General features: G+C 40.1%; 1 protein-coding gene across 4 annotated transcripts; it reads right to left on the reverse strand.

Moving 5' to 3' along the window:
* Positions 1-64: 64 nt before the first annotated feature.
* Positions 65-11,049, reverse strand: POU1F1 (POU class 1 homeobox 1). 4 transcript variants are annotated; one of them, XM_054220977.1, is made up of 7 exons: positions 10,908-11,049; positions 8,181-8,246; positions 7,139-7,256; positions 5,876-6,117; positions 4,638-4,802; positions 3,093-3,153; positions 65-278 (listed from the first exon to the last, which is right to left on the reverse strand). In XM_054220977.1, exons 1-7 carry the CDS (start codon positions 11,047-11,049, stop codon positions 65-67), a joined length of 1,008 nt encoding a protein of 335 aa, XP_054076952.1. The 4 variants fall into 4 exon arrangements, with proteins under 4 accessions (XP_054076952.1, XP_054076944.1, XP_054076966.1 ...); XM_054220969.1 differs by having other exon boundaries at positions 8,181-8,330; XM_054220991.1 differs by lacking the exon at positions 7,139-7,256 and having other exon boundaries at positions 5,876-6,121; positions 8,181-8,252.
* Positions 11,050-12,758: the final 1,709 nt, after the last annotated feature.

Consider the following 12,758-nt stretch of genomic DNA (forward strand, 5'->3'; position numbering starts at 1 on the left):
AACATAGTATTTACAATATATACAAAAAGCAAACCGGAAATCCATATCTATACATGGAAAAGCTTTACCGGCATTCGTGATGCTCCTTGATAATAGAACTAAAGGCGTTCTGATGTAAACTTGTCTTCACTCTTTTTTCCCTTTGTCTTCTGTTGCAAAACCAAACTCTCACAACTTCTTTCTCAAGGTTGAGCCCCTCAGCCATCCTCATAATCTCCTGAGAAGAAGGCTTACTTTGTTCTCCAAAGTGCCTCTCTAGGGCTTCTTTGGCAGCGATACTGGATAAAGGGATAAAACGTCACCTTTAAAAACTTTTCTGTCACATTCAGGCTGTCACCACTAGTTCAGAAGAAGGGTCAAGTAAGAGCACTGAAGGTAGTGATTTGGTTTGTTTCCTCTTTTTCTACATAAAGGAAACCTACAGAGCTTAAAGTACCCTGAAGTTCTTTGCTGACACGCACAGCAACACATCATGCAGAATTACAGCACAGAGTAATTTAAAGGCAAAACAAGCATCAAGTTCAGTGCAATTTCAGTGGCGATCATGAGATGTTTGGGCTTCTTGATGTTCTCTAGGAGATACAGCTGCTAGCTAGACATGAATGGGATCAGAGGAACTGGAACAAGCGTGACCACCCATTCTGCCCTAGCCACAGCAGTGTCGTGGGGATCAGCAAACGCGCATTACTGGGCTTGTCTGGGTGTATCAAATCAGTTGGATTTACAAAGGGGAAGAGCTCCATCACTTACAATTTGGGAAACATTGTATGTTGTATCAAGTTCAGCATCTTATTTTGTTATAGAGAGGGCACTAGAGTATTCTTAGAAATCACAGAGATTATGGCAAGTTGTTGTATCAATCATTGCATTTTCTAAAAGTCTGCCTTAGTCTATTCCTCACAGTTGGGGGTGACCAAAGTTGAGTGCTTCAATAAACAAAGTAAGCTAAGACTGCTATCTTTCCTTATGGCTGGACAGAATTTGCTTCCTGTTTGTGTTACATATTCTCAGAAAACTAAGAGTATCTGCGACATGCTTGTGTGCCACAAGCATGCGTCCAAAACTGGCTTCAGCAGTAGCTGTAATTTCTTTGGACACAAGAGGGCACTTCGTGCATTATTCTAGAAATGAGGTGCAGGTATTTCTGTTACAGAAATATACAAAGTATCAGCTGGAGTTCTAGTTATTTCATTACTTTGTCTGTAATATATTGCTGGTCTTTCATTTAAAGGTCTATTTCACAATATTTAGTAACATTACCAAAACTACTTAATTAATAGCATGGTGCACTGTACACTCAGAAGTATAGAAACATCATTGGTTTTGACTAACTGTTTCTTAGGCTTTCTGATCAAAGTAGAAAAGCAAATAGCTCCCACAAATTCAAATTAAGTAGTTTTTGCTCAGGGTATGACTCATATAATTTAGTTAGTGAGACTCTTATGTCTATTTTACCTTCAAACACCCATTGAGGCTTGCTAAGAGTACGATCGCAGTTCACGTAAAGTCCATCTCCCTGATTAGTTTGAGGTCTTCAAATCAAGGTCCTAGATGCTTTCCAAAGGACCAATTAATATTTTCTTACTCTATGGGATTTGGTACTAAACTTCCCCTCAATTATCTGTGCCCTTGACAACCTGCCGTATTTGATACTCCCAGTGCAGTGGAGTTAGATGTAAAAGCAGGAATAATTAAAAAATGCTTAATACGAGGACTGATTTCCTCAATAGCTGTTAAAAAAAAACACCACCAAAGCACACAATGTTAGATGAACAGTCTTCAGTGGGCTCCTCTTGCCAGAGGAAAACACCTAGGACAGAGATGCTCTCAACTCATAGCTCTCATACAGGCCATAATGCACAAACTGGCAAAGTCTTGGCACTGCTGCTCAAGTCCTTACTGGCTTGCAGTGAAGCTGAGAGGAGAAACTGGCCTCCCACGAGCAAAACTTCATCCCTTGTGAGGTGCTGAGAGTAGCAAATAAGCTATGAAGAATCTCCCATCCCCACCTCACTTCTAATTGAGGAGCATCCCATCAGAGGACAATTTACTTCAAAAGTCAGAGAAAAATCACATCTTCATTTTTTTTCCTTATATCAAAGGCAATATGACCAAAAAAAAAAAAAAAAAAAAAAAAAAAGAAGTCTCAAGCTGAACATGAAAGGAAAAGGTACATGTTGTGGCTGTGGGGTTCCGAGGTTATGGGACAACAGAGCAGCCTATGTCTCTGGGAGGTGGCACTGCACATTGGGAAGGATCCCTGCTCAGTGACAAGCACTTCACTGTAACAAGTAGGGCCTGGCTGCACCAGGGCTGTGCCCAGAGGCAGCCAAATTCTCTCCCTGTGGAAGAACGCTACAGCTCCCTGGAGGCCCCTGAGTCAATTCTTCTTCACCAAAGATCACAAGAGTCTGGGATATCTAAAGGAGAAGGAATTACCCCCTGTTCTCATTTTGCCTATTTTGTAATTGTTTTTGTAGTATTATTTACCAGCCTACTCTATTTCCATACAGAGTCTAGATAGGTGGTAGGTTTTGGCCACCAGAGATGTGAGAAGCAGCAGAAGGAGGTTCCCAGTGCAAGTCCCTTTTTTCCATTTGGCTCATTAAAGTGCTTCTTTGGAAACTCCAAATAATGCAATGACAGAAGATAAGGATGGGAATCCAATATCATGTGTAAAAGCTTATTCTCAAACTTCCCAGACCTCAATTCTCTGGCAAAATAATGTAATTTGTTTTGGCATAGTGTAGAACCTCCCAAAATGTAAAGAAAGGTGCTCTGATACCTTATTCACTATATAGATGTCATCAAATTTGGGCAGAATTGGAATAAAATTTTTTTTTATATTAAGGTATTTTGTCATATGTTGGGAAAAAAAGTCTTTAATTGGGAAATGTAGTATATTTGCAACAAAAAATTGGGGTTTTGGAGGGTCATGCTGTTATTTTCACTGGAATGTTACAAAATAGTGAAACCTTTTGAAACACTAGCTATAGAGATATATGAATAGAAAATAATGCTTTGATTTCAAGCCCAAGAAAAGAAGCATCTTAGCCAAAGGGGTGACATGTAATGCGCTAAATATTTATTACCTTATGGTGGTTCTGCGCTTCCTCTTCCGCTCATTCACTCCAACTTTTTCACTGTATAAAGCTGCATTAAAAACAAAACCAAACCAAACCCAGCAGTTACCTTCACAGGGGATGGAAAACAAGTGCAATTATCTCCAGAAAAAAAAAGTCCCTTTCTTTGAAGATGGAAGAAAGCTATCAGATCATGCCACTGAATAAGAGCAGCACCACACATAGGAGCACTTTTTTCTTTAAGATGGTTGGTTATTGTTTTACTCCAGCTATAAGTGGTTATTAGCAAAAATGACGTGCTGCAAAAATGACGTGGTAGAGCTGCAAACAGCGCTGGCTCTGTGCCCGTGTACTTGAGGAGCCGTACTTCAGCCCCCTCCTTTTTTCTTCCTCCTACCCTGCAGGTAAGGAGGAAGAGTCTGGGGAGGTGGAGTCCATTTCCATACCCCTTGGCTCACCCTCTTTCTTCAGAAATACAGCCTTGGCTCCCAACCCCATTTATTCCTCTGCTTCTTCCGCCCCACTTTCTGATGGACAAGTGCCCCCTCACCGCCCAGAGGCCGCTGCCTGCGCACATGATCTTACCCTGCAGCTCACGCCTGTAATGCTGTTCAGGCAGGGAGCAGCTGCTACCCACCCCACACCCCTGACAAGGGGTTCTTGCGGTGTGCCAGCCACATTAGGAGTCCCTGGTTTCTAGTGCAGTTACAGAGGAAGGAAGCTTTCTACGTTGGGTTCAAAGGAAACTGAAGCATGTGGCAGAAGCAGCTGTTTAACAGCATTTCCTGCTGTTGAACACAACGGCAAATCCAAAAAGTAGCATTAAGGTCATCTTCTCCTTCTTCCCGTGCTAGGTGAGTACTGCACAGTGGTAGGCCTGGCTTTCGCTGTCACTTCCAGGCATACTGCTTCCCAGCATCACAATTCATCCAGATGAAAAAGCTGTTCTTTAAAACAACCCATTTCCTTCAAATCAGCCAACCTGCTCTAAAGTATGCTTTGCCCAGTGAAACCCAAGACTTCCTGCAACTGGAAAGTAACCAGGCAAAAGGAAGGGAATCCCCTAAGCAGCAAAAAGGTCGCATCAAAAGCCTCTATGCCATGTGATCCTTCTCCAGGGTTTAAAGACCACTGCCCCAGCTGAACTCAAATCCTTTCCCCCATGGCCACATCTCATATGCCAGAGACTGGAAGGAAGAGTCCTTTGCTAGTGAAGAATCCCTGTACGCTGCTAAAGGGGCTGTCCTGCAGATCCTGATAACTGCTCTGACCTATGCTATGGCAGTGGAGCTAGTTTGCCGGGACAGAACTGAAAGAAATTACTTCCAGTAGGCCAAGTGATGTTTCTACTATTCTGTACCCTCCATGCATTTCAGTTTGCCCCTTCTTGCTCATCCAAAAAAGATAACCAAAATTTGATATAAGCATACCTTATTATTTAAATCTGGTAAAACAAAACCCTCAGTCTATGGAAGACACATATTAGTCCTTCAACATATATACAGGATTCTGTTTTAAGTGCCAATCAGTATTTAGAGGATTTCAATTCTCTACCTCCTACTTGTTCAGCTTCCTCCAGCCACTTGGACAGTATTGATTTCAGTTTGCATGCGTTCTTGAAACTCAGCTGCAAGTTTTCAAACCGGCAAATAGTAGTTTGGCTGAATTCAGAGCCGTGCACAGCAGCCAGTGCTTCTCCAACATTGGTTTGTGTATAACCTGTCAAAAACGAAAAGAAAATGTCACTTTGGAGCTTTCTAGAAAGGGTTACTTTCCTTGAGATGCTTCGCCTTTTACTGCTGACTCTTATGAACAGTGTGCACCCACAGTATCTGCAGGATGGGCTTTCTGCGGAGGTCTCTGGGGCTGACTGAGCTCGCCACAGAGAGGTGTTCCGGCTCCTATTGGAGACTGTTTTTTTTGTAGGATGCCCTAATTTGTAAAGATGCAATGTAACGTGATAAGCGATAATGTAAACATTGCAGCTCTTCATTCAGAATCCTCAGTGTTCATAAGCGGGATGAAGCTGCAGCACCAGATGCGTTCTTTTTTTTTTTTTCCGTAGTACAGTTCAAACAAGGATGAGACCGCTTTTTACTTTGCAATGTACCTCAATCCTTCTGTAGAAAGGAGAAATTCCCTACAGATGAGAAAGACAGGGCTCAGTCCACCTTTGTCCTCAGCTAGGATTGCCCAGGGAAGGAAAAGCAGCTCAACGGAGACCCTCGAATGCAATCCATCTTGCATCAGCCCCAGTAGCTATCAGATAGCAACCAAGATACCAGTCGCCGCTGTACCGGTGCCTTGGCACAAGAAAATAAAACAGGAAGAGAAGCTTCCCACTGATATGAAAGATTTGCCATGGATGTCACCCATCTTGTATGCTAAAATGCCATTGAAGCATCTTGTGAGACGGAGCACTTCATGGGGAAGAGAATGGGCGTAAGAGGTGAGAGCACGTGTTGCCCCAAGTTGCAGAAATTTTGGGGCTCTGCAAAATAATGTACCTCCTACTGAATGTAATTTAATGAACAGCAATAATTTTCTCAGCACGTTAGACAAATAATTTAAGGGCAAGAAAGTTTAAAGTCCTTTTCTGCATACTAAGTTGCAAAAAGCTTAAGTTCATTAATTCTGTGCAAGTCTTCTAGGAATGGAGAAAGTTTGGCAGCGCAAGATAGGATTAGAGTTATGATTAGACAACTGCAGGGGCCAGACCGTAAAACATTCAGAAATAATTGGGCTTCCATTGGAATTTTTTGGCCTTTTGTTCACAGACATAAAGCACATACCCAGCTTAATTCTCCGCAGCTTGAATTCATTAGCAAATTTCTCCAGTTCCCTGATTTCAGGTGAGTCCATGTCAACGGGCTCTTCAACAGACTTGCTTTTTCTGCGGAACTCCTGCTTGAAGTCTACGGCGGTGGCATCGTCTGCGAGGAGGGACTGGTGCATGGATGTGAAGCTGTGGCCCAGGGCACAGGAGCTGGCACTCAGGGCATGCTCCGGGAATTTATAAAGGCAAGGGGTCAGGCTACCTAAGTAACACCACAAAGAAAACGCAGAGCAGTTATTCTTCACTGCTACACCATAAAAACACAACTTCATCATCTCATAATCCATGTCTAATATTTATTATACAACGTATATGCAAAAGTATCCAAAAGTGAGGATTTCCTAGGAGATAGAGTCTTCTCTTTTGTCCCCATGCATGAAAACAAACCAACATCCACTTTCACAGGCTATAGCCATCCTATGTCATAGCAAACTGTGATGCACTTAAGTAAGATGGTAAATGGTCCAAACTTAAACAAAAAACAATCCAAGGCTTCATCTGGAATTAAGCGGCACAAGAAGATCGATGGATCTATGTTATTTTGAGCCATCTAAGATGTGTCAGCCTCTGTTTTCTGGTACAAGGAATATTTCTGTGTAAATACCATTTGATGCTCAGAGAAGATACTAGGTTGGTTTAGCTTTAGCATAAAATCTGTTTGAGGAATGTACACAGGTAAGAGCTCAAAGGAAAAAAAAAAAACCAAAAACTAAAAAAGCCCACTAACATCAAGCCAGAACATATTCGGAATGGCAATTCTAGCTTAAAAAGAAATTGCTCAAGGAGAACACAAAACTACCTTGTGCTACCTTTTGTTCACAAATATCAAGCATAACACAAAGATTCAGTTACAAGCGAAGGCTGTTTTTTCACTAGTTACTGCACGTACAGCTAAAGAGTCTCTGGCCTGAAGGTGGGGGGGCGGAAATCACTGGAGAAATATTAACTCTTCAGTGTATTTGCAGCAGCCAGTAAATTCCAGGTTCTTGGGACAACCTTCCCAATTTTCTAAATTACACAAAACTTTGTAGCAGAACTCAGAACTTATCGGCCTGCTACCCCTTCCTCCATTTGTTTTTTTTGTCTTCAACTCCCCAGTTGCTCTCACCAGTGTTGGATGTTCTAGCCCCATAGGAATATTTTATTTGCTTCACACAGGGTAACCACCAAAAAAAAAAAATCTCAAAGAATAAAGGAAAAGACTAAAAAAGAGAAGGACTTGCTTTGCAAGCTGCTGACACCGTTTACCACATTGGGATGCGGCATGCTGCATGTCTGTAAGATGCGACTCTGGGAGAGACTTGCTGAGAGCAGCTCTGGAGTCGCAGGCTTGATGCCTAAAAAAAATGAAGGGTGAAAAAGAAAGGAGAAAAGTTAAGGTGTATTTATTTATTTTGGAATGAAACAAAATGAGCTTCTGAGCAATACCTTTTGTTTAATACCTATTAACTTTTCCCAGGGAACAATGCCAGGAATGTTTGCAACAGACACTTAAATGCACAATAAAATAGGAGCATTTGGATATTTGCACACTGTGAGTGAAGTCTACTCTCTGTCCCTAAAAAGTCCCTATTCAAATATATTCATCTGTGCTGACTTACTGTAATATTTCCTTCGTTATTAAGTGAAATAAAACGCTGAGTTTGATTTTCGGGTCAGCTCGGAGTCACAATTATTTCCTGTGAGTTGTGTTAATTTGGTTCATGGCATTATCTCATCAACTGCTGCTTGACCTTGCATGGAGTAACAGTTCCATTTTCTTACTCAGCCTGGGATATGGAAAACTAAGCAGGATGTTAGCATACATTCATGAGTGTAAAAATCCATGATCATCTACATGATCTGCCTGCTGAATTCAGCTATCCTTCCATTATTCTGTCATTTTATTTCATAGGTCCAGTCAGGCTCCATCACCCCAGGCACTGGTAATACAGAGGTATGTAGGGTACGTCACTCCTGGTCCCTCAAAAAGTGATGATCACCAAGGGAAGTGGTCATAGGTGAGAAACAAGAGCAGCACTGTCCCAGTCTTGCAGAAAGAAATAAGAGACAGAGTCATTTCCCAAGACATGCAGAAGTTTGGGGGAACTCGGGGCACTGACCCCTAATTTCCTAACCTAATTTCTAACCCCCTAATTTCTAACACCTTAACCCCAGTCCTGTCTTCTTTAAGCAATTGTCTTGAATCAATCCCTCTAAAGGAAAACTGATTAAAGTCAATGTTCTAAAAGAGCTCACCTAGTTGAAAGTATGTCTCTTACCTGCCATCACCCCGTAGGTAGACGGTTGATTTCCATAATGACAGGAAGGCACAGAGTAATGAAGGCCTGTTGACGCATTTCCCAAAGTCATCATGGCAAAGCGGATATGGGAGCATATAGGAGTTTGGATCAAAGACAAAACAGATGGGACTGGTAAGAAAATGGGTGAGGATTCAAGACATAGCCTTTAAATTCAGAGGTACACACTATCCTTGTATGTAGTTTTTGCGTGCATTCAGTAAGGATTTAACTTTGGGCCATAACCATCAGGTTAATACTGCTGGAAGTCCAGACACTTGGCCAGGTTACACCAGACAAGACTGCCAGAATAAATAGTGAGATACCCTCTGAGCCAAGACCAAAAATTGTCATACCGTGGTCTTGATGCGTTATTTTTAGCACTATCTATGTGCATAACCTGGGTTACATATACCACTAAGCAAGGGAAGCATTGAACTCTCCAGGAGGAGACCAGTTCCTCTCTGCACCCAACTTCCACATGCCATTTCATTTAATCTTACATAAAAACTCTATATTTCCAGAAAATTGATTGGCTTCACTGTCATGCAAACCCCACATACATCAGGCAATACAGGCAATATTTTTGCAAGAAAGGCAATATTTTATGCATGCCTAAGACCTGGGTTTCCAAAAGCAACGATTTGGGACATTTGCTTTGAGGCAACCAGAAGCTACATTTTCTTAAGTGCCAAGCCACCAAAACCATTTCAGAGTGCTTTGTCAGGGAAACAGAATGACAGACTCTGGGCTCTTCTAAAAAGTTAGGTCTAAATCAATGTTTTCCATCAGCAGCACCATCAACAACCACACAATTAATTTATCTCTAGTGTTTTCACAGGGGTGTTTCAGATCTGTGCTCAGTAATCACCAGTGCCTGAAGAATCAGACAATTTTTTACTGAATTCAAAATGAGAGATATGGCTGTTTCTCATGCATAAGTAGGCACAGAAATGCATTTACTCTCCCCTCTAACAACTGCTGTAAAGTATAATATTAAAAATTCATGTTTGTGAACATTCAGATACGTAAACCTGTACTTTAGAGCACACATTCCAGTTGCTCAAAACAATATAACAAATTAGGGATTACAATCTCTGCTTTTTTAACTGTAATCATGACAGTAAAATTTCTTGTTTAGATATGCTTATACAGATATAAAATCTACTAAACCAGGCACGCTTATGGTAGCATAAATGCACCCCAAATAAAGATTGCATTAATAGTATTAATGCATTTAGAGCAATGCATCTTTTCTTTTGGGATATGATCTAAGTGTTTACTGGTGTTTGTTTTTTTTTTTCCCCTATTATTTAATAATCAATAGACTAATTTTTATGCATAAAAATAACCTTTTTGACTTGCTAATAAGGGTTTAACAATTTTGACATTTAACAGAAGTCGTTATTCAAAATTCTTTCATGTCTACTTTGTGCACAAATTCTCCTTAGGTGCTTTCACCAGAATGGCACTGTTTATTACAATTTCTGAATCTATGCAGGAAATTTGTAAACCTTTACTCATTATAGTTAGCACTCTCTGTAACGGCTTCCATTCTCCCAGGGTCGCTTGCTAGATGTGATCCTGTAAACAAAATTCCCACTGACTACAGCGGTATTTGTGCTTGGGTGGTAACTGCAAATTATCAAAACCCAAATTTGAAGCAGAAGAGCAAACACTTTTGGCTGGCTAGCTGTCACCATATACTTTTTATTACGAACCAGATGAATCTAGAAAGTACTACTATGATACAGATACATAAATTTGTCCTCATACAAAATTTAAATTTTCCTATTCCCTACTACCACTGCTAACCAACAGCCATATTAGGATATTTCAAACCCCCTGCTTAATGTATAAGATCCTGTTATCTATCACCAATGCTCGGTTCTCATTACTTGTATGCTTTTCCTTATTATTAAAATGTTTTATTACCAATGCATTTCAGGAGAAGGCTAGTTTCTTGTTAAGCTCCAAATAAAATTCTTACCTTAATGTAATTTCAAATAAATCAAAACTATTTCTTTTTCTGTTCCTGAAAGAATTCCATTAACAATTCCTGTATTCGACAATCCCGCTTCTGTAGGTTTAAGTCTGCAAGAAAACTCTCTCTCTGTCTTTCTTTCAGACAGCTCAATGATCACATGTTCCTAGTATTTAAATGCAATTAATTGGATTATATACACAAATACACAAAATTCAAAAATTTTGATGAGATGTCTGCCACCAATTTTGAACATCCCGCTTAAATCTTCTTCTTGATTCAGTATGCAAAATGCTTTGTAAAGCAATTCCCCAAATGATATTTAGACTTGATTTGTTTTAAACACATTTTTTATTTAAAGTAATTTAAAGTATTTTAAACTTTCAATTAATTTACATGACACTTGTCCCTGAAGACTATATAATCCTAACAAGAGTGGCAGTGTTTGAGCCTGTTCTAAGTTCATGCATTGGTAGCATCCTTGAGCTTAATCTTGTAACAAACTTAGACAAAGCTACAAATTTAGCTAAAATACAAACATTTGGGGTTTTCCTGATTTATTCATCGTGCAGAGTATTGTGAAAATGCTTCTACTTTAATGCAGTCCAAATCACACCTAGCACTGATACCAAACACTTTAAATATCGCAGAACTCAATGAACACATATCATCCAAAAGCATTACAAATGAGAGTTACTGAGAGCAAGATTACTTTTAAAAAGTACCTGTAGACACAACATTGGTGGCATGGTTAGAAACCGGCAGGCACTCTGCGGCGCTGTGATGCATTATCAGAGGCAGAGAGGGAGAAGAGTCAGAATTCAAGGGTACAAAGGTGTCAGATGAAGCAAACGCTTGGCAAGTCATACCCTCCAACAGGCGACAGAGCCGCTTGCCCGTGTTTTCTAACAGAACAGATTTTGCACGATTAGCGGCAGCTCAAACTCTATTCCAGGCTTTTTGCCTGCATATACATATACAGGAGGGCTCCAGAGCACAGGGAGGTCGTGTGCAGGTATTTATACCACTAGGAAATCCCTTTATCCATTTTAATGTTCTTTTCCCAGCAATATCGCTACACTGCTATAGAGCCTCCTTCCTTCCCACACAAACACAATACGTATCCAATTAATGGTGCGGGGGGGAAGAAGAGGGAAACCAGAGACAAGATTTGACAGATATTTTCAATTAGGTCTTTTGTGAAGAACAATAGCTAGGAAAAAAAAAAAAAAAAGTATCGTCTCCAAAGTCGGTAGCAATGAGACAGGTACGTTCAATACTAAGTAGGTTTCCACAGTTAACACCTGCCCCCAAAATCTCATCCGGGTGATTGTCTGGAAGGCAACCCGGCTGAGAGCTCAATCGAAAGCGTGCAAACGTCAAGAACCCATAGCGAAATAATCTAAATTAACCTAATTCCCAGCAGTTCCACACTGATCATTTGTCTTAACATATACTAGAATACATCAGAGATGTGTAACATGGAGCAGCTGTATCCACGAGGAAGTTTCTGTACAGATCGCTTTACATAAGCATGAAGTGCTAAATGTTTATCTAAAACAAACTCTTGAAAGAGCCCATAGTGTCACATAAAACTCATCCACAGTTCCTGTTATTAATTTATACTACCACAGTATCTACAGTCTCATCCAGAAGGTTATGGTCTTTATTGTGCTACACACAAAGTAAAAGCAGGATCTTTTCTCAAAGAATTTACTAAGTCATTTGTTGGCATGAGAATGGAACTACTTTGGAGCAGTAAAGAACATACAGGTTACCCTAGAAATTATGAAAATTACTGCAGTACACCTTAGTCACATATTCTACATATATACTGGTCTATTTTATTTATTTTTACTTTTTAGGAGGTAAAACTTATTATGTGGAGGACTTTTTTTGTGGTCTGTTTTGAATGGTTTTGGGGTGGTTTATTGTTTTTTTTTGGTGGGCAAAGATGATGTGGTTAGACCTTTTATTATTATTTTATGTAATGATGATGATACTTTCTGTGTGTTTGGTATTCCAGACTGGTTCAAATATCTGAATTAGGATTTTAATGGCGCAGACTTCAGATACGGGACATGGGAGCAATCATACATGTTATTGTGTCATTTTTCATGGATTATTGCAGAAAAGTGGTATTGCATTAGGCCACTCTGTAGAATCCTTGATATTATGTGTAAATGTGTTCCGGGGAACGTTGTTTCCGAGGTTGTTGAGAAATTTCGGAAGAATTACTGCATATGGCAAATTGCACATGTCCTTTAACAGTGGTGAAGCTCTATGCTCCTAACTACTATCTACACGTGCACTGTCACATTCAAAAATATACAAAAATTTTAAAATAATCATCGTGATATTATGGTAGATATTGTCATCAAATGAACTGCCATCGGTATTACTCTGGGTTTTGCCTAATATATATTAGTGTCTGTGGATTCATGAGTGTGCTGAATTATGAGCGAGAACCAAGTCTTAAATTCCAGCATTTCATTCACCTGAAGATATATTTGGAACCCATAAAGTTCTCAGATCAGAGCATGGCACTGAAGGAAACTAGGACAGAAGTCAACAGT

Source organism: Rissa tridactyla, chromosome 1 (genome assembly GCF_028500815.1).
Source record: "Rissa tridactyla isolate bRisTri1 chromosome 1, bRisTri1.patW.cur.20221130, whole genome shotgun sequence".
NCBI lineage: Eukaryota > Metazoa > Chordata > Aves > Charadriiformes > Laridae > Rissa > Rissa tridactyla.

Coding starts and splice junctions, on each gene's coding strand:
- POU1F1 (XM_054220969.1), bottom strand. CDS start 11,049: ATGACTTGCCAAGCGTTTGCTTCATCTGACACCTTTGTACCCTTGAAT. Junction 8,331..10,907: donor CACCAATGTTGTGTCTACAG/GTACTTTTTAAA, acceptor TTTTCTTACCAG/TCCCATCTGTTTTGTCTTTG. Junction 4,803..5,875: donor GCTGCGGAGAATTAAGCTGG/GTATGTGCTTTA, acceptor CGTTTTTGACAG/GTTATACACAAACCAATGTT.